Source organism: Centrocercus urophasianus, unplaced genomic scaffold (assembly GCF_019232065.1).
Source record: "Centrocercus urophasianus isolate 14NV4802_14NV808 unplaced genomic scaffold, USGS_Curo_1.0 seq_11, whole genome shotgun sequence".
Classification (NCBI taxonomy): domain Eukaryota; kingdom Metazoa; phylum Chordata; class Aves; order Galliformes; family Phasianidae; genus Centrocercus; species Centrocercus urophasianus.
In genome coordinates, this window is record NW_024884253.1 from 76,916,214 (window position 1) to 76,944,090 (window position 27,877).

A 27,877-nucleotide genomic window follows, 5' to 3' on the forward strand; every position below is an offset into this window, starting at 1 on the left:
ACCCCTTCACCCCCTTGGGAGTAGGGGGGAAGGAAGAGAAAGAAACTCAATTGAGATAGGAGAAACTAATTTATTAAACAGAATGTGAGATAATACAGAATAATTGAGAATAATAAATCAAATGAACCAAAGAGGAATCAGAGGAGACAGAAAGAGAGTCAGTCTGAGTCTTTATCGGCAGGCCCTCCACGGCTGGCCTCCTGTAAAAGACAAGAGAGCTTGCACTCACCTGGAATTGGGAGATCACATCTCCCAGAGCCAGAACTCACTTGAAATAGCTGAGTCTGCTAGAAGTAGTAAATGAGGAATGCACCCAGCACTGTGCTTAAGCATCAGACAGCCTACTGCATGGTGCCATGATGTGGGATAGTGATAAAACAAGGACAGTGTGATTTCAAATTCTCTGCTACTCCCTGTTTTGCAAAAATGACTAGTGATTTTGGTATCTTCTCATTGCTTGAATGAAATGAGATACTGATGCCACGTTATTCCCTCTGTGCAAAATGAGGAACTGAGTCACAGAGGCCATTGTTTTTGCATGCCCTATTACAAGCTGCTTCAGAATTTTTTTTTTGTATTTTATATTCAGAATCCGTGTTTCGTGAGCAGCAAACGGTCAGCAGTTTGGCAGATCATATGGGAGAGTGGTGAATCTTAAACCCAGAAAATGTTGGATAGTTAGGAGCTGCCTGAGAAAAGACTGGATTAAAGGACTGTAGTTTCATCTGCTCATCTAACCACATCTTCCAAATCTGCTATGGGTGATGTAGAGGCTTTACAATGCAGTGTCTCTCTCTTTGCTCTCATAAGAGAACCTTTCTTCTGCTCATCAAATTATCCTATCTCATCTCTTTCTACACTGATCCTTCAGTCACTTTTTCTGCACCACACCAACCTTCAATTTATTCCGTTTCCTTATTGCCTTCAGGTCCTATCGGTCCTAGTGTTTGCCCCTTCTGTTTCAGCTTAACTTCCACCCTGACACAGCCACCCATCAGAATGTCAGTGATTGAGGACACATAGGAAGGTTCTCTGCGTGAATAGTTGCCAAATAGTACAGAGAGAAAAACAGAAGTAACGTAACATTGACTACTGCTGAATTTTTTTTTTTTTCACATTAATTTCTCATTGACTATGAGAATTGGACATCCTGACTGAGGGAGTGTGATTGTTGAGAAGTTAGCTTACAGTGAATGATGGTTTTTCAGTGCTTGACAGACAGCAGTATGCTGAAAAGTGTCTGACATACTCTCATGTGATAGCAGTAATCATGTCGGTCAAGAGAAGAACCTAATACTTCTCACTGGCATTCATCAGCCCCAAAAATTAAAGGTCCCTTTCAAATCTGATGGTTCACATCTCTCTCTGTCAGACACTGACAAAGAATTCATTTCCACTGCATGGCTTTGAGTGTATCTTTGCCTGAAGAAAGCACTTTGAACTCCCTTTATCTCATCTGCAAAAGAAGATGACAGCTCATTGCTATAGAAAATATGTGTCTGATAACTATATTATCTCTTAAAACACTCTTTTCAGCCCCAGACAACCAAATGCTCACCACAGAGGCAAAACAGAGCCCTCCTCATTACTTCTCTGTAAGAGTTAATTCTGCACTTCATGACACTTGTCCATAGACTAAGGCATGTGGTGGGCATGCTGGGAGAGATGGTGTAGGGAGTGTGAGAGGGAATATCAGAGAACTTCTTATGCACTTCTTGTCTTTTTTTTTCCCAAGGTATTCCATGTCTGTCCTTTTTATATACAACATTCCATTCTGCTTTTTTTGGGCAGCCCAGTCCACATAGATATGACCAGAAATACTCCCTTTCTTAATTCTGCCTGACACAATGGGGATTATATGGACTCATAATCTCCACTTCATTTTTTATTTGTCAGATCAGAAGGATTGGCTGGGTCCATGGAGCACATCACCCACCACTCCACTTCTCAAAGCAGTGTCCTGCCACTGCTGGCTGCAACACGACTTCACACAAGCTGTATCCAATCTATTGCTACGCTGCATTGTCACCTGTTAAAACTGGTCTTGTTCCTCAGTTCCCTCCATTTTCAAGCTGGAAAGGAGAGAGGGATAGATAAGCCTCAGTTTAATTTGTTCTGGCAATTATTGGAAATCTCCCACAGAGAGAGAAGCCCTTGCCTATCTGTACAGAATGACTTACAGCCATATGGGCCCAGACAAAAGGAGACCCTGCTTTTCTGCAAGTCTATTCACTTATGTTAGACATATAGGCTGAGGTACTGGCCTATTCGAATCTTAATGGGGAAAAAAGAGAGAGAAGAACATATTAAAAAAAAAAAAAAAAAAAAAAAAAGAATTTAGAAAAAAAGAATAAAAAGGATAAAAACTATAAAGTGAGAGCTGGCATTGAAGGCTCGAGAGCAAAATGTGAACAGGGGAAGAAAGGGGGAGAAAACTGATTTGACTATCCAGTCCAGTAGATAACTACACTGATACTGTTTGTGCTTCAGAAGTATCAGAATAATGCCATTAGTACAGATAAAGGTTGCAATAAGATTGATTGTGAAACATGAATTGGAAATGTGTGTTTGGAGCTGAGATACCAGCTAAGCTTCTTTTTTCTCTCTCTTTCTCTCCCTCTCTTCTTCTCCCTCTATTTTTGCAAATCAGGATTCAGCATTAATTCAACCCAAATGAAAGTGTTAGGATAAAAAAAAAACCTTTGAGAGGCATTTTAAAATACAATTTCCTGCAAAATGAATGTGTAAGTTTATTTAAAAAAGAAAAAAAAAATCAACATACTAGTCAAAAGGTGAAAGAAATATATTACATGATTATGGAGGGAAAAAGAGGTTATTTAAGAAATAGCTGAAATGGCAGTTCTTTTAAAATTGTGATGTGGGTGCCATTAAAATGCAATGACAATGGCAGCTTTTTCCTTACACTCTGCTCCTGAGAAGAGGAAAGAAGTGTTTGTTGAGCAAATCACTTTAAATTCCAGATTTTTCCCTGCCTCTGGATTAATTTTGTCAATTTATCCCTTTAACAATACTTAATGGTAATTCTTATGGCTGGCTGGCTTGTCTACTCTGAAAACAGCTGATAGAATTAAGTGTCATAGTTTGGTCATTGACGTCCCAGGAATTTCTTATTGTTTTAATAATTTGTTACAGAAGAAGAACTATAATGTGAACCTAGGAAATAACAGGCACTCCCCCTTCCCCCCCCCCCCCCCCCCCGTTATTTTTAAAGGAATTATTGGGACTGATCCAAAGCTCATTGCGTTGATTGAAAATGCTTTTGCTGGCATTGCTGGATTTGGAGCTGATGTATTGTCTATAGGGATTATAACCCCTGTCGTTGTTGTTGTCTGCAAGAGAAATTTAAGAGCATACAACACTAATGAATATCTGCCTTCTTTTTGTTAATGGTGATTTCTTTGAGGAATGATTAAAGAATTTCTGGCTGATCAATGCTTCAGTTACACAAGTTAAAAGTAAAGTTTTAGAACAAAAATGTGCTGCCGGATAGTTAAAAGATGCATGTGCCTTTCTAGGGAAATTAGTTCTTACTGCAATTAGTGGCCATTGTGTCTGAGCATTAATAGCCTAGGGCAAACATAATAAACCAGTTCCTAACTGTTGGTAATGACAGATTTCTCAGGGATTATTACTTAATTAACAATAATTTGAAAGGATGGTTCAGCTGAGATGAAGCATTCATTTATATGGCATATCTAAACAATATAGATCAAAAGAGCACGTAGTCTGTTAACATTTCTCTTGGTCTTTTGGTTTCATTTTTGTATGTCTGCCTGCCTGCCTACATAAAATATTATTTTTGCATCTGAGCAGCTTTCTTTGTGGGTCCATATAGCAGTAATTGGTTCCCCATTGGATATATATGCATTGTTTCATCATCATGCTGCGTCTTCTGGGTCTAGGCAGATGATGATTTTAATTGGAAATGCTAACTTGATCAGGAAATTACCTCCCACACCCACGCTTTCCATCCTCCCCACGCCAGAATGGGGCAACTGTTTCCCCAACACATGCATTATTCATTCCCAGCCACCTCAACATGAAATGTTTGCTATTGTTCCCACCATCCACCCACGTAGCTTATGTTCTCTCGGCATCTTTTTGAATGAATGGCTTCTGTATACCTCACCTCATGGATTACTGGCCTCATTCACATACTAGTGCATCAGTTGAGAAAGAGGCTAGTTCTTCGGACAAAGAATATTCTGATTGGTTTGGGGTGATGTCTATTTTTTCCTTGAAAACTACCACATACTATAATACAAATGAAACTTTTTCTTTAGAGCCGATTGTGTTAAAGAGAACAAAGCTGCCGAAGTGCCTGTTGTGCTGCCCAGGAGTGTATGAGGGAAAGGCAGTGATAAGCTGAGCTGCTGTAGCAAATGACAGGAGTGCAGAGAAGTGCAAACGTAGTGAAAGGTATGTTGTAACACCACTGTTTCTTTTTCTCTTTGCTGTTACCTGTTTTCCTTATAGCTTTTTGTTGAATATGGTGGATTGTTTGAAAACAGGGAAGTTCCAAGAAGTGTTGTATTTTTGTGTTGGTAAGAAACAAATGCATCTGCTGTGTTCTCCAGGATCTAGACAAGTTGTCTAAAACAGTTTCTTGAGAAATATTAAGTAGCTGTCTGTTGCAGTCATTGGTATCCATATAAAGAGCTTAGGAATACTTCCATTATTTGCTCCTCAAAATTCTGTTCAAGGAGGCTCTAATTTTAAACCCATACATTCCTTAAGAGTGACGGTGACAGTGACATGGGCATGTTATTCTTAAACAAGTTGTAAAACTCTTCTAATTGAAAAGTTGATTTGTTAAATAGGCGTTAGAGCCATACGTTTCTATTTGTACTCACAGAAAATTCCTGTTCAAAGAGCTAATCCGCCTGTCTTGGCTGTCTGCTTGGAAGCTTGTGTTTGGAAGTAGATTAGAATTGCACTTGTTGAGAGCTCTGACTTGTGCAGTGGATCAAGATTGATTACAGTGACACCAAATTTCACTTTTATTTCAGTAGAATTTAAAGATTTCCTTAGTTCACATGACATCAAAGGTGTCCTTCTAAATAAATATCTTGCAGTGCTCTATCTTAGGGCATATTTCATTATGTACGATATAATCAGATTGATATGGTATTGCATCAGAAACAGCACATGCTGTTTTGAAATGTGCCTTGTGGGAAAACAAAATAGGGAATAAATAACAATATATGTGTTTGAAAAGAATGGTTACAGTGAATGAAGTTCAGTTGTGCTAATTAATAGCATTGGACAGGCGCTACAGCTACTCCTGAAATACTGAATGAATGTTAAACCAGAAATCAGAAGTTTTATCATCGTTGACATATTTCTTTCCAAATCACTGTTCACATTTCTTGTAGTTCATTCAATTTTCCTTCATAGCAAAATGGTTAGGGACTACAGCTACAGACTGCACTGACCGAAATTAGTGGAGTTTGGGGACTGTCATCAGAGAAAGTTTCCTGTGTCTTTTAAGGAAAGTTGCAGCAACAGGTGAAAACCTTCACAAGCAGAACAGCAGGATTCCTTCACACAAGGAAATTTGCACTTTCCTCTTCCCTCATGTGGTACAGGAAAAGAAGCAGTAATAGTTCTGCTTAGTCAAGGCCACCTCTCCAGCTGCCTCGCCAGCTCCCTGCCCCACGTGTTGTGGTGTTGCTGTCACAGGGGGACCCTAAGACCTCCACAGCAGGGTTCCAGCTCTCTGCCCAAGAGAGTTCCTCATCAAAATGGCCATGGAAGGGGTTCTTCTGGGAGCCTCTGCCCCCTGGGGCAGGTGGAAGATGCAGGGAGCATAGAGGGTGCCATAGACAAAGCAAGGAACAAGCAGAAAACCCTGTTCCAGCTTTGAGCAGTTTTGCTTGAAGCTGTTTCTGTGCAGAAATAGGACAGCTCAGACTGTCATGTCTCCACATCACTCCAGCAGCCTGCAATGCTTTCCCTATTCGGGTTTTGCAAGATAGCTCTCTCCTATTTATATGTTCCTAAAAATGTTCCTAACTTTTCACTGTGGCTTCGAAAGCCGGCCACATTCACTGGTTTATTACTTCAATATTTATCTAGAAATTAGCAGCAACAGATCTAATCAAATCTGATAATTACTTCAGTGTGACTCAAAACCTGGACTTAAAAGTGACTTGGAACTGTGCAAGTAGCTATGGATGTGAGTTGCATATGAGTTGGGTTTGCCTTCCTAGGATCACAAAACTGCATATTCATGAGCGTGTCGTATCTTCTAAGGGAAATGGACCCCATGCATTCCATGTATGTCATATTATTTTGCATTGTATTACTTTATAGTATATTTTATTTTATTATATTATACTCTTTTATTTTAGGTGAATGAAATATTGATTAAGAAATCCAATCCCCTCCTATTATGCAAGTGGAGATCATTCTGACATTAAAAAGCAGAAAATTTCATTTAAGCTCTATTTTTGCTTATTATCATGTGATTGGCAGGAAAAGTATTTCTTGAAGGGAAGATGTTTCAGTGGCTGGAGAAGATGTGATAGTTTTTTGACAGGTAATACTGTGAATTTATATTGTGCTTCCATTCCAAATTATGTCACAGTAATATAAATAGCACCTGAATAAAATTTTCATTTCTTTAGACCTATTTTGTGCCCGCAGTTATTCATTGTTGCTAATGAGACAATTAATAGGCTAATGGGCACAAATGATAGAATATAAACATTTAACTCTGCCATCTGAATGTCAAAGCTGCCTACAAAGTGTACGGTTAGGAGCTGTAATTCTTTTCTGTGCCTGTTGCAGAACCTCTGGTCATATCTTCATGTTTCCATTCACCTGTGTATGCTGAAGGGTGCAAATGAGTAAAGCAACTGAAATTTGTTCTATGCAAAGTCTGTACAAATCTAGAGGCTAGGCCAGAGTCTTTTAGAGAAAATACAGTCTTATGCAAGGAAAAGCACTTTTCTTGCTTTTGAAATATGCACATCCAAGGTTGAATGCAATAATGTAGGGTGTTGCTAAGTAAGAATGCATAGGCCAGAAGTGAATCAATGCCAGCTGTAAGTGAATTTAGACAAAAAGAAAAGTGAGCTTATAGGAGGTGAGAAAGAACATATACTGTTACGGTAAGTTCTGATCATTTTTAAAAGGCAGAGGTAGCTCTGGTCTTCTGTTCCTGAACTAATGTAAAATGTGCATTACTTACTGTGTCCTATGATGTTGAACAAGTTATGATGGAGACAATTTGTTTTACTGGAAATGTGTTTGCACTTACCAGGAAGGACCAGTTAATTATTTTCACTTGAATACTTTCACTGTGAAACTGTATTCTGAGATAGGAATCAATAAGAAAAGTGCGTGGGTAGTTTTTCTTATATAGGGATTTGAAAGGCAATGGGGAAGATTGGTCTTTTACAAGCTATGGGAAGTTCTGCCTAGTTACCATTTTTATATTAGCTTGAGCTTTCACAAAGCTTCAGTTAACATATACAGAAACAGAAGCCCCTTCTGAATCAATACAACAACATTTGATGATCATTTTATGAAATAAAATTACAGCCTTCGTGCCGTTGTAGGGATTACAGAATACTCTATAACACAAAAATACAGAGTTTAAGGGTACAATCTCAGAGATAATCTTAAAAAATGACATTTAGGCATACAAGACTCTGGGCCTGATCTACCTGTCATGCTCCCACTGCTGTTACAGAAGTGAGAGCAGAGTGCCATTGGGGTGAATTCACTGTTCCCAGACAGCCCCACAGTACAGCAATCACAGATAAACACCTTCTGGTCATCTCCCTTCCTGGAAAAAACTAATTTCTCATGACGATTGAGGATTTTTTCTTCATATATTTTCTAATGGCCACAAGAAGCACTAAGCATCCTAAGGTTCATTTGTTATGTTCACATATGCTTAAAAGTGTCAGCCATGCTTCTACCACTTAATAAACTGGTTTATTTGAGCACTTGCACAGGAGAGGCAATTCACAGCACGTGTGGATTCAGTGTAACAGGAGGAAGCAAAAGGGTGAAAGGACCCAAAGAAGAAGACTAAGGCAAAATGAGTACTCAAGCTTTTTTTTTTTTTTTTTTTTTTTAATTACACTGTAAGATGTGATTTTATGTTTTGGGGTCACAGAAATATAGGACTTTCCTAGCTTCCTTCTGTCTTTTGCTTGTGATAAAAGATCAAAAGTCACCAGAACAACTTCCATTAGCCTACTCGCTAACCTTATGTAAAAAGCTACAAAAGTGCAGATTTCACTGTTTCTGTCAGTCGGCTCTTCCAGTACTTCACCCACCTGATACTAAAAGTTTGGTTTGCTTGTAACCTGAATTCCTCTTGCTTCAAAGTAGGTTTACTGCACCCCCAACTGCCCCTGGAATCTAAGAAAATAAGTAGTTCACCACTCTTCTTATCACACTTGTTAATAAAATCTGATCTTCTTTTTCTCGACTCAGCATATACAAATTTTAAACCTTTTCACAAGTTCTGTTTTTCCCAACTGTTGTTCAAATTTTTTGCTATCCTCCTGAGATTAGTTGGGGGAATCTGGCTGCATCTTCTTTAAGCTGTGATGCACTGCTTGTCTGTGCTGAGGATGCCAGTATAAGTGCTTCACATAAGCAGAACACACAAGGCACATGGCACACTGTTGGTGCAGTGCAGAGCAGCATTTTCCTCCTTTACCACAACCTATGCATTGAAGCTCTGTCTCCTATTCAGTTTGTAGTCAGCTCTTTTCTTACAGTGCTGATTCCTAGGCTATTATTTACTCCCATATTCCTGGGCATTTGATTTAGCCATTCTAAGGCTTGTGTTTTCAATTTGCCCTTATTGAATTTTCTCATATTGATTTCTTTCACTTTATTCAGTTTATCAGGATCATTTCTAATTCTAACTCCATCTTCACAAGTGCTTGCAGCCTCTCCCAGCCTGATGTCATCCTCACATTTTACAACTGTACTGCATCATCCAAGGTGTTAGTATAAATACTTAGTATAAATGAATAGTCCTGGACATGAAACAAAGTCTGGCATGGTCATTTGGTGTTATCTCGCATTAGCTGAGACACTGAGCTATGGTATCTACTCTTTGAGTTATTTTCCAGTCTGTCTTACTCTTATTTTACCTGGGCCATATTGCCCCATCTTACTTTTGACAGTGAATTGTAGAGCTTTGTAAAATATCTTACAAAAGTCAGAAAGTGTTGTGTTTTTCTCATCTTGCATCTGCTAGGCTAGTTATTATATCAAAGCAAGGGAGATCCGGTTTGCTTGTTGTCAACATGTTCTTCACAAATCCATATTCACTGTTCGTTACCACCTTGTTATCCTCAAGATACTAAAAAGCTGGCGGATTGCTCCAGTAAATTTCCAAATACTGAAGTTAAGCTGAAGGATCTATAATTCACTATTTACTCCCCAACGACCCCATTCCTCTCACCTCACTTTAAATGTAGATATGCTTCTTTTTCTTTCAGTCCCCTTGGAACTCACTCGTCTTCTATATGCTTATGAAGATAATCACTAATGTTTTGACTATTGCTCTAGCTAGTTTCTGAAGTACCTGGGGGTAAATTCTGTATGGACTGATTGATTTGGCAAGAAATTTCAAAAATGTAGGTTATGCAGCTTGAGACGAAGCAAACATAATATCTAGATGTCCCATCAATTTTTCACTGGGCACTAGATCAGGCTTTGGCCAAGATTGAGCTTTGCTGATGGAGTAAAAATATATTTTTCTTTGTGCTTCTCCCAAACTTTAAAAGAAAAGATGGAATAATGGTTGGATAATTTGGAAGAAATTGAAGGTGATATTTACACTGCTAGATATTTAGAGAAATAATTCTTCTGTCAAAAGGAAGAAAATAAAGCTCACACTTCAGTGCCTAAACCATTCACAAGAGTCAGAAAAGAATTCTCACCTTTTACAACACCTCATAACAGTACAGCCTTCTTTTTCATCGTTATTAACTAAAGATGATGTATCAAGCAGGCTATCATACTATTGACCTCTAAAAGCACTGGTGCTTATTCTCATTTCTCTTTATTTTCCACTTTTCTTCCTTCCCCTGTCTGAAATTTCAAATACAAAATATTGAATTAATTAGATTTCACCCACAAAGAGGAAGAAACAGTGATATCAAGGATGGATGTTTCATCTTCATCTGGAAGCAAAGTTTTCTTGAGCATCTGTCTTTCAGACAGGTTGTTTTAAGTTTGCATGCACTTGTCTTTCAAGTTTCAAAATTTCCCAGCAATTCATCAGTATGTATCAGTATGTAAGAAAAATTCAACTTTTCCTCCTTTTCTCCACTTTCTGCAGTTAGTATTTCATTTGTTCCAGACTAGAAGCCTACTCTATTTTCACTTGGGGAAGTGCTATCCCTCAAGCTTCTTGCTGTAATCCTCTTTACTTCTATTAATTACAGCTATTCTGATGCCAAGTTTCTTTTGTCAGAATTTCCTTTCCTTCTGAGCTATCACATCCAAAAAATACTGCGGGGAACTTTAGCTACTTGGAACGAGCAGTTATTGGCAATTTCCAAAGGCAAAAATCTCAACATTCAGAGCAAAGGTCTGGTTTGGAAGGGATATCCTCATGTCTAGAAAAAATACAGTACAACTGAATAAAAGATCCACAAATAAGTTAGAAGAGAAATAAATAAAACTACCTACTGCTGCAATGCACACACGAGCTAGAAACAAAGCTGAAATCTCATTTGAGAAGTTCTTCTGCAATATGTTTTATTTGCTTCTCTTTCATACATTTTCTGCATTTTCTTGCTCTCCTTTGATTACGTATTAACAATTCTTTGCCTGAATTCTTGAGAATTAAGAAAGAATCATTAAATTATTTGGAGAGTACATTAAGCAACTGCCCACGGTGGGAGAAATGGGCCTTGATATTTCCATGCAGTTGTTGGCAGAAGAGTCTTTCTGTGTTTTTGTGCTGTGGCCAGGATCAACAATTCTTCATATCCTGGCTGATGTCTCTGTATTTAAAAAGAAGGTATTATGCTTAGATATTAAAGGGGACCAAAGTGACCTGCTAGTGACCACCAGTGAAGAATAGCAAATGGAAACCATAGCCTACTTTCAGGTCCATACTCAGAGTTTGCACTGGTGTGCACCATCAGACCGCAGGCAGTGGGATGGTCCTTGGAATTTCTATGGATAAAACTGTACTTTGTGGCTATTTACAAATATGTCAAGAGCAAGGCAACAACAAAACCTGGTTTATTATGGCTGTATCTTTTCCCTCTAACTCCTTCTTGCTGTACACAATAATCTGGGCTTCTTCTAGCTGCCTTGGCATACCAGTTCAACACCCATTACTACTGTGGGAGAGCAAAGTGATCACTTGACCAAAGGGATTAACTTCTCAACCTTTTCTTGGTGGGGTCATTAATTGGAGTTCTCTTCCCTATTGTACTTGCTAATTCCTATGGAGTAGACAGAAATGTAGCAGTCCTTGGGATCTCTGCATTTTACGATATTGATGGAGCGACAGATTATATCATTGTGTAAACAAATTTATTTGGGAATCTAGATTCAAGCCAGATATGAAAAATCCTGAGAAGGACAACAACTCGATTACATCAGATGATAGAAGGATAGGTGTTATGGCCAAGAATACCTTAGCTCTTACAAAATTTGCTATTACTATTTGGTAATATAAATTTTAAATTTTAAGACAGTTGGATCACTGGTTTTTGGAGACTCCTCTGAAAGATTCGCCTGTAACAAACTGCCAAGCCAAGAGTTTACAATCATGACAAAGCCTAGGAAATCTTATATTCTATTAAATATTAGATCTTTACCATTAAGTAACCCAGACAGAGGAACTAATCCATCTAGAATGCTCAGCTTCTGACAGAGGAGGGGGCTGGGAAACCTGGGAACATCTCCCAGCAGTGGATTATGAATAAGACAGAAAGTAGATAATGGAATCATCTTCTTAAGAGGTACTCTTTGTGCATGTCACATTTTCACGGGTCAGTTAGTTAATACCTCTCATACACTCCCTGTGGAGACTGCAACAATTGATTTTGAATACCAAAATCCAGAATTTGCATGCAAAGTATATAAGGTTGTTTTTCAGATTTTATTATTCTTACCATATTTAAACAGATGTGGGGCAAATGAGGTCAGCAGATCTTTATTCCTTCTTAATTCTTTCAGCCTGAAAGTGTCCTGTGAAGGCCAGGCACACATATTCTATATTTCTAGAAACACTTTGAAGCTGTGACAAGAACAAGATAGCACTAACAGTTCAGATAGAAAAAAGCTGTAAGTCTTCTGTTTCTTTTGCTGGTTTCATTTCATATACAGCAGCTAAAAGTTGGCATGGAAATGTTCATCCTCCTGGTTTGTAGCATGTCTTCATGTCCAGACAGGGAACTCTGTGAAGTCAAGAATAAGTACTGATGCCAGTGTTGAACAGCTGAAACAATGTCATACTCAAGAAATATGAATTAGAGGAAAAATGTTCACCTCTTACAGCACGTGCAGCTATTCTGAAGCTTCTTTCTAAATGAATACAGAAACAATTTCAAGTTAAAAAAAAAAAAAAAATAAGTGCAGTGAGTATGTACACTTATTTTGAGAAATATTGTTTTCTGTCTGGAAATAAAAATACCCCATTCAATTCTTTGCCCTCAGCAGCTACTCTTGGATGTGAGATGTTTTGGTCTAGTTTTAATGTGTCAAAATGCTGTATGAAATACCAAGCTAACGAGGAACATGGTCGTAAATGAAACTAAGAAGTTGTCTTCACCAGTGACAGCACATTGGCTCTGACCTATCATTACTTTCAATCATCATGCATGAGTAAAAATATATACCTGAAAGACCTCTATCTGCTTCAGACAGACAGCTGCTTCTCTTATCTGTCTCCAGATAGGAGGTAACACTCCTATCTTTTTCCATCTTCAGCACTTAGCGGGTATCAGTGAGCCTTATCATTTATCCAGCAGCTCCGGGGTAAGAAAGAGTCCAGTTTTCATTGCTACTTGGAAATCTGCCATATTCAGAGGACTTGCATACCCAAAGTGCAATGTTTAGTTGCTTAAGGAAATGATTTGCTACCACAGCCACTGTGTAACACAGGCAGGGACACTTCAGGTTCAAAATGCATTCTAGGCGTGCAGCAGGAATGGGTTTTAGCCCATTGCAGGGGAATGAGAGATCAGGTTAGAATCCACTCAGGACCTGAAAAAGGAGAGACAGGGGTAGAAGGAAGTAAATGAAAATAAAAGAAAGAAAGAAGGAACGGACTTTTGATTTTTTTTGTCAAAGATGATTGTAACGGTTGTGAGTAGGTCCTACTCTGGCCATGAGTACTCCACTGGCTAGAGCACCAAGTCGTACCCCTGAGCAACATCCCTGCTGGCCTCACAGCTTGCAGAGATTTGATGGGCAATGCAATATTCAGAAGAGAGGGCAGACTCACCCAGCATTACCATCTCTTCTTCTCTACGCTAGCTAACAGGCATCATCTCTTCACATTGCACCTGACCTATCCTTCTCCTTCTTCCTTTTTGAAAATGTAGGAAATTCTGCCATTCTCACCCAGACCTCTCAATCTTTGACAAAAATCAATAGATTTTTCTTTTATTGCTTGGAAGCTTTGGGAGAGGCCTGAGCAATGGCTTCTGGTACAGCTGCTTAGCAAGAAAAAAGGTCACACTTTGACAGGAGTTCCTATATTTAAAAATGTTACCTGCTTGAGAGGGCATGAACATCAAGTAACAATTTCTTGTTTCTTGCAAACATTTTTTCTTGACAGGGTTTCAAAAGCAGTCAGAAGACTGTGCGAACTAAAGTGAATTTTGTATTCATAATGGAAGCATAGTATGACTTCATATGTTTTATACATTTTTGCAAATCCTTTATAGGACAAGGGTTGCTTTATCTGGCACTTATTTGGATTTTCTAATGAATTTGCAGTGCCTCATTTGTTCTTACTGAGGCTGACTTCAAGTAGAGTCAATTAGACCAGCTTTTGAAATCCTATCTTCCTTCTCTCCTGCTCTTTTACTATAGTATTTACTATGCCTCCCACTGAGTAAAAGCTGTGTATCAGATCTTCACCTGATGTAAGTTATCAGCATCATTTTATTTAGAAACATTTACTTTTTGATTGTGTGCATGTTTCATTCTTTTTGATCTTTTTATGAGCCTGTAACGATAGGGCTGGGATTTATACAATGGGATTCGCTGTCATTCTGTGGGATTTTTTGCTCTGCCTGCACTCTGTAGCTTTGAAGCACTTCAGATCTTGAGTAAAATGAGTTCACTGATGTGTCCCAGGAGAGACCGTTGACTGGTCTGTGGATGTAATTTTATGACAATGGATTGTATTGTGAGTTAATGTTTATGCACCATATGGTACATTGTCAAGTTTCATTGTATTTATGAAGATCTCAATAAAATGAAGTAAAAAGTAAAAATACATATTCAGGCCCAGTCTATATTCAGTAACAAACTCCTCTAGATTTTTCTTTTTAAATTGAACTTGTCTAGTGAATATAAGAAGGGCTAATAATAACAGTAAGACTGGCCTGGGATAAGACATACGCAGTTCTGGAAGCAGTACAGATTCATTTAGGCCTGTAGTCAGCCTGCTGAGAAGTACCTAACTTAGGTACTGAAAGCATTAGGAAATTTAAAATGAGACAGGATTATGCAAATTGTCACAGAGATTTTAGAACCTAGCTCAGTGCAGGAGAGAAGTCTTGGAGGCTGGTGCTAGGCACCTTTTACAGGATGTCTGCCTAGCAAAGAACACAGCTTACACTTTCTTACTGACTGATGGTCATGTTGGGTCATTCCAAAGGCATCTGACAACAAAGCTGTGAGCAAGTAAGGGTACAGGAAATGTAAGAAGTAATCTGTGAAAACATAAAAGAATAACATATTTGATGAGGGAAAAAACTGAACAGCACTTTCATCCCCATCTTGGGTTCAGAATGTCACAAGAAATTCAAGGAATAAAGTAAATAGCTCACTTGAAGAATTCTTTTCACTGAACTTCAGTTTCTTCCTACTGGTTTAGAGTTAGAGTTGTTTGGTTTCTTTCGGTAAAATAGTGGGGGACAACTCTTTAAAAAGGTGTCATTAAGCACAGAAATAATTTTCCATTCACATATTATTATTGCAGTATAAGTACTGCGAGGTAACATTTAAATACATATATTAAAAATATCACACGTATTTGTATATTTATGTATGGATAAAGTGGAGGAAGGAGTTTAAAAGCTATCTCCTCTTTCTTCCCCATTTTTCATTTTAGTATGTTTCCTGTAAATGAATTGCCTCTGCTCTGGGGATGTGCCTGCATGGGTGCATGAGTTCTGTACGAGTGCTAGGTCCATACAGCAAAATCCATTAAAAGACCAGGGATAAAGGATGTAAGCGTGTAATTAGTTTTATGAATGCCAATATTCCACTGACTTTCTGGGAGACTCCCTGCTCAAGATGGCAAATTCACTAAGTGTGCGTGTAAACCTTTTCAAGTTGCAGCTTTTTAACTATAAAACCCTTGGCATTTATGTAAATATGTATTGAGCACAATACATTTCAATCCCAGTGGAACTCTCTGCATGCTCACATGGTTATCCTAACTATTAATATCTTTATCCTTTCTTTGTAAGTGCTGTTCTCTTCAGAATTAACATGATAAATGTGTCACTTGCAAGAAATGCTAGAAGTTGGTTCTGGTGCATATTTCTTTTTCCCTTTCATCTTTGACCAGAATTAGGTATTCAATTAAGAAGTTTAATTACAGTACAAGTATGGAGGGGTAGTGGAGCCTTTAAAAATGGGACATGAACAGTATCTCACACTTGGAATATGCCTGTTTTACTTGCATAGTATGTGCTAAAAGAAAGATTTGTATTTGAAAAAGTGGAAAGTGCCTCATGACTCTTTTGTGTAGAACAATTAGATGGTTCCTCTGCGTTATATATAGGCCACCAGTTGCATGGGGTTCAATTAGATCTTCATGGGTCTTTATAAAGCCAAAAGCCATATTTGTAACTGTTGAGTTGCAAGGAAAAGGATTTTCAACAATGTCTTCAAGGCAAGTACAGGAAAAGAAAGTAACCTAAACAACTGAGCTGGTAATCAAATATTCATCACAAAAGAAGGGGCAAGCAAGGAGTTCACTTTGGGTCAGGGATCTAAACTGCACAGATGCAGCTAAGCTTATTACAATAGGGTACTCAACTGTGAGTAGCAAACTGGGTTCTGAAACACGTTTAATTTTTCTTGAAAAATAAAATACACTGCACATTGTGGTCATGCAATCTTCTTAGGCTTAATTGTTTTTTGTGTGTATGAGCAAGGAAAATAAGATTTCTCTCCTAGTACTGCTTTGAAATCCTTTGCTCATCCCTGTGCTGAGCCATGAAATACGTGTTTCTAAAATGTATTTTATATAATGGGGAGAAGTCCATCAAGTTCTATGTTTGCAGATATAGTTAAGAACCTGTTTTGGAGAGCTCCAAGGAATAAATTAAGAGATCATTAAAGGTCTTTATCAGTTATGCCAACAAGTGCCTTCCTGTATGACCGATTCCCTTGATCTTCCTGCAAAGAACTACCCTGCCTGAGGCAGAACAGACTGCCTCAATGTCTGTGTCATCCATCTGTGGCAAAAAGCTCTAAGGCCCACATAAGGCTAGAGACCCTACCAAGTCAGTGCAGTCAGAGCATATGGCTATCAATCCAGCCAAGTGCCACAGCTACAGTCCAGGTGACTCTGCACTCATTCATCACACTCACCAGGTGAGGAAGCCATTTGCACAAGTCCTCTGAAAAACCCAGTCATTCATGGCTTTAACTATGCAATTCAAGCCCTATATGTACATAACTGCTTTTATCTGAGAAATACCTTGCTTGAAAAATAGTATCTCTTGCAGAGCCAAGGACCAACTGTAGATGAAGTTGAGTATAAGAAGGACCAAAGAGATCAACAGCACCACACACCAGAAGTTTGCAAAGGTCTTTTTCATTCTTTCAGTATGATATAAAGACCTGAGATAGAAAAAAAAAAATAGTGTAATACTCCTTCAGCTTCAAAGGTTGAGGAACTGTTTGTGATTAAACGCTGTTATTCATTGTAGTATTGAGCCTGCGTGCTAACCGTTTTGGAAGGGAATGAGACACCAAAAACTCCGGTATTAGCATCAAAAAAAGAAAATAAGAAAAAACAAACAAACAAACAAACAAACAAAAAAAAACACTGTTAGTGCCCTACACTAAAGTAGGATTGCGTTGGGAAGAGTAAATATTCTTTATAATTTTGCTGCTGAGGATCACAGTGTTGCACACTCTTTAAGAAAGGTTCCTCGCAGAACTGCATGACAGTGCAGAGTGACCTTCAAATGAAAAAAGCTGTTTTCATAGACAACCTGTAATAATGCATATCCACAGGAAAGGCATCCTCATGACCAGAATTCTTCTGCTATTACCTCACTACAGGTATGCTGTTAATTCTGTACGTTTATATATTCATATCTCTGTACTACCTTGATTGAGGGCTATTGGCCTTCATTGGCTGAATTTAATTACAGGAGACAACTGGCAACATTAGTTTTCAATTCATGTTTGGGGCATTCACCTACAATATAATTCTCATTGCCACAGGAAATGCTTCATCATGTTGTGTCACTACTTTTGTCAGACAGAGAAAAATGTAACTGACTTGTACAAAAGATGTAATTCTAAAAGTAAAACTCTAGATGGGATCTCAGCCAGTGTCTCTCTCTGCTTTCCCATCCAGTGGCACAGTAAAGACAGTGATGAGTTCTCTCAACACATGGAGACAGGCGGTGGGAAGCCTCTCCCCATCTTTATTCATCAGTATAACAATGGTTTTCAATAATGTCCCCTTACCTTGGTTTAGAAAACATGCTCTTGACAACATATAAAGAACACGGTGTATGTACCTATTACGTGATAAGACCTTCAACTTCCTTTCTCTAGTGTAAAAATATTTTGGCCATCAGGAGATAAGGATTAGCAGGACAGAGAGAGGCAAGCACTCCGTGCACTGTTGTTGGACTCCTTAGACTGTGAGCATCCAGTGAGAACCTTACCCCTGCCTCTCACACAGGTGCCGCCTTCTTCATGTAATGGCAAATACACAGTTTGCTAAGGTCCTTCTATGCTTACATTACTTAGATAAATCCCTATTCTTTGCCTTTTCAAACAGTATTATATAGCTAATATCTAAACACCTAGCAGTTCTGTAAGTTGTTGTGCTTAGAAGAGATCTATCAAGTTCTGTGTTTATAATTTGTCTTTTCTTTGTTGCACCTAACCCTAGGTTTAAAACCTTTCAAGGTACGGACTTGTTAGTTGTTTGTTACGCTTCACAACTTTATTGGCTAGCAGCACTGTATAGTCATATTCCTTCAGGGCTTTATATTTGAAAACATCATTTTGTGTAGAAATCAATCTAAGACAGTTATTTTGAGTTTATTTTCCTTGAGGATATGTATTTCAGAATTAATCTGTCTCTTTCAGATTTCAGTGATCTTTTGAATTAAATTCTGATTTGCTAATTCAGCAGAAAGTAGAGATTTCTGAGGGTCGCAGGACTCCAGTTATACCAAGTTGGATGCTAGAATTTTTTCCAATGTTCTCCTCTCTGTTGAAAGCATTGTATTGTCTCAGCCATCACTTCAAAATACTATGGTAAAAATGTTTATAATACTTTTTCTGATATTTGACAGCTGTCTTCTGCTACTTTTTATTTCCAGGGGATAGAGCGATTAATTAACTATGGAACAGCAGTAAAATGAAATGTATGTTACTTTCTTAATCCTCCAAGCCTAATATGCCTTTCTTAATGAATCCATCTGTCTTGAAGAAAATTGAGAACAGAGTTCTGAAAAAGAGCAGCAACAACACTAGTCCCATAGAGGAGGTATGGAGTATTTTGGAAGAGTAATTTGAGTGCAGTATCACATCATTAAACCCAGCAAAATGGTGAAGGAAAGGGTTGCTACAATCCATAGCCTGGACTGAGGTCACCAACTAATCTGACTTTATGACTACAAAAGATCCTAGACTGATGAGAAAGTGTCCTCTGATAGAGGTCAGCATTCCTCAGCCAAAACGGATCTTTCAGACTGGTGGAGGAAAAATGTGTTAGGACACATCACACAATAGCATGTGACCGTCAGCACTCTGAAACCTTTTGTGGGTTATAAAATGATTAACTGACCATTCAAATTCTAGAAATGTTGCATTTGTAGCAGCAATCAGCTCCTCAGAGAGGAGGCAGCAGAGTGTGAAACCTGAATTCAAGCAGCAGGGAAGGTTTAAAGTATAATTAAAACCAGAAATAACTTGCAGCTGCTAGAAATGAAATTCAAGGTTGGTAATGCAGCAATGTATGTATTTAAGTAGACATGTTTGCATGCACGTGTGTGTAATGACAATGGCAGAGTTCTCAAACAACAACAAAAAAAAACCTGTTGCAAAAAGTGTTTGCCAGATATTACGAATTTCCAGAGTGAGCAGTATTAAGTATTCTCTGAGGACTTCTGGTCATAAAAATTTGTTAAGAGTATGCACTTAGCTCATGCCAGTCAACACTACAAAGAAACACTACAACTAAGTTAGCGAAGTAGAGAACTCTTATTTACTGACTAAGTCCTGGTGATTCTTTTATCTGAGGTTCCAGTTCTGCAGCTTATATGGTAATACTCTTCACAGTTTCAGAATGCGTGCATCCTGTTATTATATTTTTATATTGAAGATTAAATATTTTATAGTGTATTTGCCTATTGAAGAAATTCTTTTACCTTGGGAAAAATAAGATCCTGCTATGAATTTCCTTTAACTTTACAGGAGGCTGTGATTCTCAGAACCAGGATCTCTCTTGGACATTTCAAAGGACTACACACAAGACTTGCTTTCTTCTCAAGGGACCTAAGATACTGTGTTTTGACTTTTAAGCCAGCCCTAGTATACGGATGTGGACTTCGGGTAGAATGAGCAATGCAAAGAACTTGTTTGGACTTGGGGTCTCCTTGTACTTTTGGGCACTGATGGACCTAACTACAACTGTGCTGTCAGGAAGTGCCAGGCCCCTCACAGAAGGGCCAGAAGACAACCTGTCAGACAAGTTGCATCAGCGAATGAAGAGGAGCTGGGTGTGGAACCAGTTCTTCGTTCTGGAGGAATACACGGGAACGGATCCTCTCTACGTTGGGAAGGTAAGAGCTGCCCCATGAGGATGTCTGGTAGCATACATGCATTTGTGCACATGCAGACTGTGGCAAAACATGGGAAGTTTCTCTAAATGCATTTTTATTCCCTTCTTTCTGGCAGAGAATCTATTCACATTAATTTCACTTCAGCTCCCTAGAGCTTTTCAGCAGTGTCACCTTTAGCCATGAAGAATTTCCTTTTCAAGGGGCTGTCAATATATTTGCCTATTTCAAAGAGATCCGCTGTAACCATCATCAGCTGTAATTGAGGTAGTGTTAGAAAGTCTGCAGTGATCTTTCCAGGGACTCCTTCAATGTCAAGACAAAGCAAGGTTGTATTGACTCGGGAGGATTAGGAAGGAAAGGAAGTGTTTGTGATCATGCTTCTGTCTGTGATCAAGTCAGCTGGAAGATGAAATTCACAATCAAATGAAATAGCCAATATCTCTTGAATACTGACATTTCAGTTTTTGTTTTCTGCAAATCTCTGAGGTCAGAGTATTTTCTTTCTTACCACAGCTTGACCCCAGGTTAATTATGTGGACTAGAGAGAAGTAGGATAGAGTGACAGCTTATTAAATACAACAGTCCTATTTTCAGATCCCTTGCACACTAAGAATATATACATCAGTACAAACATTTGTAAAATTGACTGCTATGCTCACCCTGTCTACCTGGCAGCATTTTGAATTCACTTTACTCCAGCTCCTTGAAGAACATGCTGATGTAAGTCAGGCCCATAATGTCTGCCATCACAATCTACCTCACTATATCCATCCTCCTTAGTCTTCTTTCCCAACATTTGTAAAGACTCTGAACTATTTAAAGTATCGACCTGCTAATCAAAGTATTGACCAGCTATTCAAAGGCCTATGGGCAGCACTAGGTTTGCATTTCATTAAAACCGAGCTGACAGATCTGGGAAGAGTGGGGAGGGTTAGTGTAGTGAAGTGTTTGAACAATGCAAATAAGATTTTACATGTCTAGGTGATGAGCACAGCCTAAATATAGGTAGATATGACAAATTAAGTGAAGAAGTGATGCCAGAAAACAATTCCTTCAGATTTCATTGCTTTCCTTCCAAGCTATCTGTCTGCAGAAAAAAAAAGAATCACAAATCCAAAGGCACATTTCGGACTTGCATTTATCGTTTTACAAATCCACAGAGTTAAACTGTGCCTTCAGTCATACCAGTATAAATCAAAATGAATGCACTGGCTTCAAAGGACCTCCTTCCAATTTATCCTTGTGTGACTGACAGCAAGATGTGCTCTCCTTCCTTCCTCCCATAGCAGTGGAATTACTAGTGATTGCCATCAAATGAGACAACATTTGTCTTCATTCATCTCTGTGCCTAACTTTTCAGCTCTTGAGATCCCTATTGATTAAAGAAATTCTTATTTTCATGCAACTTATAACTTTGGAACGATGACCAAACACATTATTTTGCATACTCAATTTCATCTGAAATGAATCCAGATTTGCATTGTAAGCTGAATTTTAGCTACAAGCAGTACTGGAAGTACTCAACTCCTCTTTGCTTTAGAATTCTGGTATTAGGAGCACAAAAACATGGAACATCCAGCAGTTCTCTTGAGCTTGTTCCCACTCAGTTCTACTGAACGGGGATAGCAGCAGTGGCATTTCATGGTCTGTGTCCACTACATAAGCAGCCAAGCTGCCATGAGTGAGCTCTTTTGTACACCATGGTTGGGTCGCAGTAGGGGCAAGCTAGGGCTAATTAGCCCTCAGGGTTAACAGGGCCAATTAGCCTTATGCACTGACAGCCTGCTGGCTAGCTTGTGCCAACAGCCTTCTGAGTCTGTTTCATGTACACCAACCATCATGGAATTGTGCTGCCAAAATGGCCTTTGGGATCCAAGATCTCATCCTTTCCCATCCCTAAACCAAGCTCAGAGCAGTGGGGTGAGCTCTGCAGCAGCTGCCAGGAGGGAAGGGCCTCCCCTCTCTTCAAACAGCTGAAGACGCAGACCCTTGGAAGGAGCTGCAGCCTACCACAATCCATCACCACGCCTGCACCTGAGGGATCCATAGGAAAGGGTTCAGCAGGGAAGAGGCTGTGGGCTGAATTAATTGTTCTGGCAGGACAGAAATTTTTCATCCCGTATCACCCCAGGCAGGCTCAGAAATATCTCGTGCAGAGCTAGACGGAAACGGAGAAGGACTGCGGGCCTCAGTGCCAGCACCAGCCCTTGAAACTGCCCTGGGTGCCTGCTGGACAAACAGAGCCTCTTCTGACCCCTACGACCCACAGCACCCTGCAACATCCTGCTTGCCAGGCCTTGCTTTCATCCGCCTGCTTTGCACAGAGCCTGTGGCAGATGGAAACAGCGTACAGTGTTGGTCCAGATATATTTACTTCATGCTCATAAGGGAGGAGCTCCTCTGGTGCTCTTGTACAGCTGTTTCAGGCTAGCTACGTGCTGCTGAAGCAACCTCAAAATAGCTTGAGTCAAGCCCTGGGTACAGGCTTGCCTCATATGATTTTCAAGGCTGCTATAAAAAATGTACTTTCCTATGTACCTGTAAGTCATGGAGCAAAGTATTGGGCAGGGAAATGAAAGGGAACTTCCTGAGGTGAAGTCAGTACAACTTTTGCTTTTCTCCAGTGCTCATTATTCTTATATAAAGTGTTTCAGCTCCAGAAGTTTCCATGTCGCAGATAAATATGAGGCTTGAGCTTTCTTATAGGTAACCACTGTTAGATAGTAGGACAAACTAGGGAAACTACAGTCCTTGCATGTGCTGCAGCAGGTACTTTCCGCATTTGTCTGGCAAACTAAACTGCTTCAGTACTTGAACTGGAGACAGACTTCACTGCTTTGCAGTGTTGGAGCTTCCCTAAGCCCTATTTCAGAGAAAAGAGGCATTTGAACCGCAGCAACTGAATGAGCGAATAAAATGCCTTCTTTCTACAGACTATCAATACATATTAACAAAGTGCTCTCATGCATCCTCACAAATTCCCCTGCAGGTGTTACCTCCCTGGAAGCAGAGATGGGAGAGCACATCACGGACAGAATCACAGCCATTCAGTGGGTCTGCGTGAGTCCTTCCCTGAGCTGCCCCCAGAAGCACCACTCTCGTGCATGTGCTCTTTGCCAGAAAATGTGCTGTTTAGGTGCAGGTACAGCCTCCTTAATCTTTGTACTGTCCTTATCAAAAGCAGCTCAGGTTGGCACAGGTAGCAATTTCTTTTATACAGAAGAGAAAGTACATTGGAATTGTTCCTACTTCTGAGCCAGCCACATGGCAGCACAATTTTTTACACCACCCATTAAATAGAGCCAGCTTAAAGCTGGATCACCTTTCCAGTACAGTCACTTCTACATACACTCCACCATCATGATATTGGGTTTGTCACTGCAATGGTGTGAGCTTCAGTTTCTGTGGACACCTCATTCTTTCAGATTTATTACAGTCTGCATTTATTAAGTCTTTTTCTTTTTTCTTTTTCATTTTTTTTTCTTTTTCTTTTTTTTTTTTTGCTATGTCTTCAGGTTATATGAGAAGTTACAAATCTGCTGCTAGCATTTCTTATTGCCCAGTCTTAACTGAGACCTTGGTTGAGGCTTTTAACAAATCACAGTTAGACAGAGATCCTCTTATACTCCTAAATTCTTATTAATGTGCCATGGTTGTTCCTTGTTTTTCTCCCTATATCAATGCTTTCATTCCAAACGAGGCTTTGAACAGAAGGGGTAATTTAACTCATCAGTTTTATTCAATATCTTATTCCAAGTCTTTACAACTTTTCAGAACATCCGCTATTTTAAAACATGCTCCTTTTGTTTTTCCTTTTTTTTTCTTTCTTTATCATTTGTCTTTTCCTTTGGCTTTGCCCTCACTGTGACTTCTTCTTTCCTTTGTCTTTTTTTTTTTTTCTTATTAAATAATGACTTCTTGATATTCCAAAACATGTTTTCTTCCATCAGACCCAACTCTAAATTCTCCAGTCAGGTCTAACATCTGTAATTATCTGAGCAGCTGCACATACTTACCAGTGTGCTTATTCACTAAGACAAATGCCTAAGATGGAGCTTCTGAATCAATTTGAAAACCTACGTAGGTCACTCTGAAAGTAAAGCCTCCTATTTATTTCCATGCAAACTACAATGGATGCAGAGAGTAAAATAACGCTGTTTGATAGAGCAAATTCTTAGCTACAAAATATTATTTTTCAGCATAGTCACCACTGACAGCTATTTCACCATCAATGAACAAAATTGCATGACACACTTGTAAAAATCTGCACCAGTGTAAGTGAGCCACTGTTTAACAGCTGCTATGAGGGCATTGCTTCTGAATCACAGCACTCACCACCTCAGTGTGCTCACATCCACTCTTTGTTCTTCATAAACATGCAGCAAACATCAGTGAATGTCACTGGGTGCCATTTTTTCCATATGGAGGAATTCAGTGACATACTTTTGTTTCATACACACTTCCATGTCAGGTGCCATTTGGTCAGACTGCCCCTCTGATGCCATCTATTACACTGCAAAAGCATGTCCTAGAATATTGGTGGGAAAGTTCAGCCTCTACTGCCATACCACCATTATCTGCCTCTGACGTCATGGGCCAACAGCAGAAAATAGGAGGCATTACTTTGAGAGCAACTCTTGTATAACAGCTTCCTTCTTTTGGAAGTATGCTGTTTATGAGCGATGACAGTGATAATCCCTGAGCCATGAGTGTTTAGGGCAAATGACAACCACTGTTGTTTTTTAAATTAATCACAAAATGCTGTTTCCTGAAGATGTGCCAGTTTGCAATTCTGGCACCTGCGTGAGAAATAATACATACGGCAGTCATCTAAACGTAACTGTTTTGCCAATTTTTTCTGGGCTTGTTCTTCTTCCATTTAGCTGATACATCACCTGAGAGCTGCCAGCATTCCTCCTAAGGCCCGATACAGATTTCTCAGATACAGCAGCCACTGCAGAGACCGTGAGCAAAACGATGAAATGAAGTATCAATTACCTGACAAGACAGTTGTCACAAGCACTTTAGAGCTTAGCTGTGGCAGATGGGTTCCTGCCTTTAACAATCGTTGTCAGGGCAATTGTTAAAGGTCAACGTGCCACCTAAGTACTCGGATGACTGGGTGTTGGTTTGCTTTGTTTTATCTATTTTTTATTCATTTCCAAATACCATAATCACAATTCAAAACAACATTCACACCACAGCTGTTCCTTCAAGTTCCTTTTGATTGTTGCACCTCCTAACACCACCCTGTTGGTTAGGACTGAAACAGTTCTATATTCTCTGGGCACTGGTCAAGACTTTATGCTCTATTCCTCAAAAGCATGGAAGTATGAGCATACTGTTAAGCGCTCAGATGGAAGTTAAGTGCTCTGTTGTCATTCCAGTATTTCAGAGGAACCAGGTGTTTAACAGAATGGTAGTCCCTGGGATGATTTGTTTCTGTTTCAGATGATAATTTGCACAGCATTTACTTTTCCTCTGTTCTGTTGCATTCCCAGCTATCTGTGGCTGCTCAGAACTAATTAGCAGTCATGCAATAAATCCATTTGCTGATTCTCTAGAATCTCTGGGATACCTCTCATCTATATATCCTACAGCAGACACAATGAAACGTTCCTCATTGATTACCTTACCTACTGCTTGACAGTAATTCTTTCCTGAAGACGTAATGGTCCAGCTGAATTTTTCTTGCTTTTCATGGGAAAATTTCAGGGGACTTTCTTTAGAAGACGTCTGAATGATGGCACTCACTGAGTAGCTCTCCCATCCTCCTTTCTCCTTGGTTACAAAGAGATTTACTTCATCTGCCTGATATTATGCTACCCCCGCAGTATCTCTCTCCTCCATGAACAAGCATTGTCTATATTTTTGCTGACCTCTCCTTCTCTGGCAGTGAGTCTTTTTCAATGGCTACTGCAACCCAGCAAAGGATAATTCTTGTGCTAAACGAGATTTGAAAGAGGCACAGGGCCTGTTCCTTCACTGTAAAGTTCAGTAAGACCAAAATGCTCACGTGCTCAGTATCTTTTGGAAGCTACTTGCCCTGCTCGTGCTCTAAGTCAGTCCTGTTCCTTTCTACAGCTCCACTCCGACATGGACAGAGGAGATGGTTCCATCAAATACATCCTCTCAGGAGAGGGAGCTGGCATCGTGTTTACAATTGATGATACCACGGGGGACATTCATGCTATTCAGAGACTGGACAGAGAAGAAAGGTCACAGTATACCCTGCGAGCACAGGCTCTGGACAGACGAACAGGCCGGCCGATGGAACCGGAGTCTGAGTTCATCATCAAAATCCAAGACATCAATGACAATGAGCCCAAGTTCCTGGATGGACCTTATGTGGCCTCTGTTCCAGAAATGTCACCTGTGGGTAAGGCAGATTTTGTGGTTAGAGACAGTCTCCAAAACATCAGTTCCTTGACTCTTTGGACTCTGTGTTTGCTCCTCATAAAAGCTGCAGGGCAGGAGATCTTCCTCAGGGGTGCCTGGGTGCTGCAGGAGGAATGTAGGCTTTGCACCACCATCAGATGGGCACCTCTGAAAGGAAAAATGTGAAAGGGAAATGGAGAGCTGAAGAACGGTGTAGTTTGAGCATGCTACCTGCAGACAACTAGCAGTAATGTAGTGCTGCTTCTCCCCTGCCCTCAGATGGTAGTATAAGTAATGACCATTAGACATCCACTACCAGCCAGGAAATTACGGTTACAGAAACCAATGCAAGTTCAAACTGAGAGCTGAAATGATGTCCAGAAGCCCTTGAAATTGCGTAGACACAATGACAATTTTTAGCAACTTTCCACCTTCTAATCCTGTATGCCTGCACTGAACGCTGTTCAGTCAATCCCAAAGATCCAGTACTGTTTGCTCTGCACTTCTAGAAAGTGAGATCATGCCAAAGACAGTCATTATCGCAGTGTAGCCAGAGGGCAAATAGCATCCTTCTTATCTACACATCAAGATAAACCATTATCCCATTATCATGTGACAATTCTAATAGTCACATTAAGTACTCTTTTTTACTGGATTTTTTTCTTTCTTTTGGAGAGGTATGTTCCTTTTTGGCTCAGTAGCACTATTTCTGAAATAATACCAAATAAATCACGTCCTGAAGTTACAGATGTGTTCAACTCCTCATTCTTCAAGATAATATTGGCATAAGGCTGGAAACAAGTACCAATTCAAAAATTCCTTTCAGAAACAACGTTACTTAATGTTAGCAGGTAGCTTGAATTCATGTTTATTTTCCAGTGTGTATCTAGTAATACTGGATTTGTTTCTAACACAAAACATTATGTAGAAGGCTAAATGCATTCATAAAGGCATTGTCTGACATTTTAAGGAGTCAAAACTCATGTATTTCAAACAGTTATGTCTCACCTTCTCCTTCGTCTTGATAAATTACATCACCTACATGCCATTATTAGCTTCAGAGGATGCAGACCTTGAAAACTGACTGAAGGAAAAATATATGCATCTGTGCAGAGCCCAAAAGGTACTTCTGCAGGGTATAATCTGTAGTCCATACAACGTAAATTGCAGGGCTACAGAGAGGTTATCTGAGAGATGCATCCCTTCATGCTCAGAATTTGTGAACAATTTCCATTCCTTAGTCAACA

The 27,877-nt window shown here is 39.4% G+C and overlaps 1 protein-coding gene across 1 annotated transcript in view; it reads left to right on the forward strand.

Moving 5' to 3' along the window:
- The first annotated feature begins 4,374 nt into the window (after positions 1-4,374).
- The window catches only part of CDH20 (cadherin 20), a 49,647-nt gene continuing 26,144 nt past the window's right edge, over positions 4,375-27,877 (forward strand). The window contains exons 1-3 of the mRNA XM_042809028.1: positions 4,375-4,440; positions 19,885-20,252; positions 26,337-26,631. Coding sequence (XP_042664962.1) covers positions 20,010-20,252; positions 26,337-26,631 — 538 coding nt within the window. The 5' untranslated portion in view covers positions 4,375-4,440; positions 19,885-20,009. The remainder of the gene's footprint in view (positions 4,441-19,884; positions 20,253-26,336; positions 26,632-27,877) is intronic.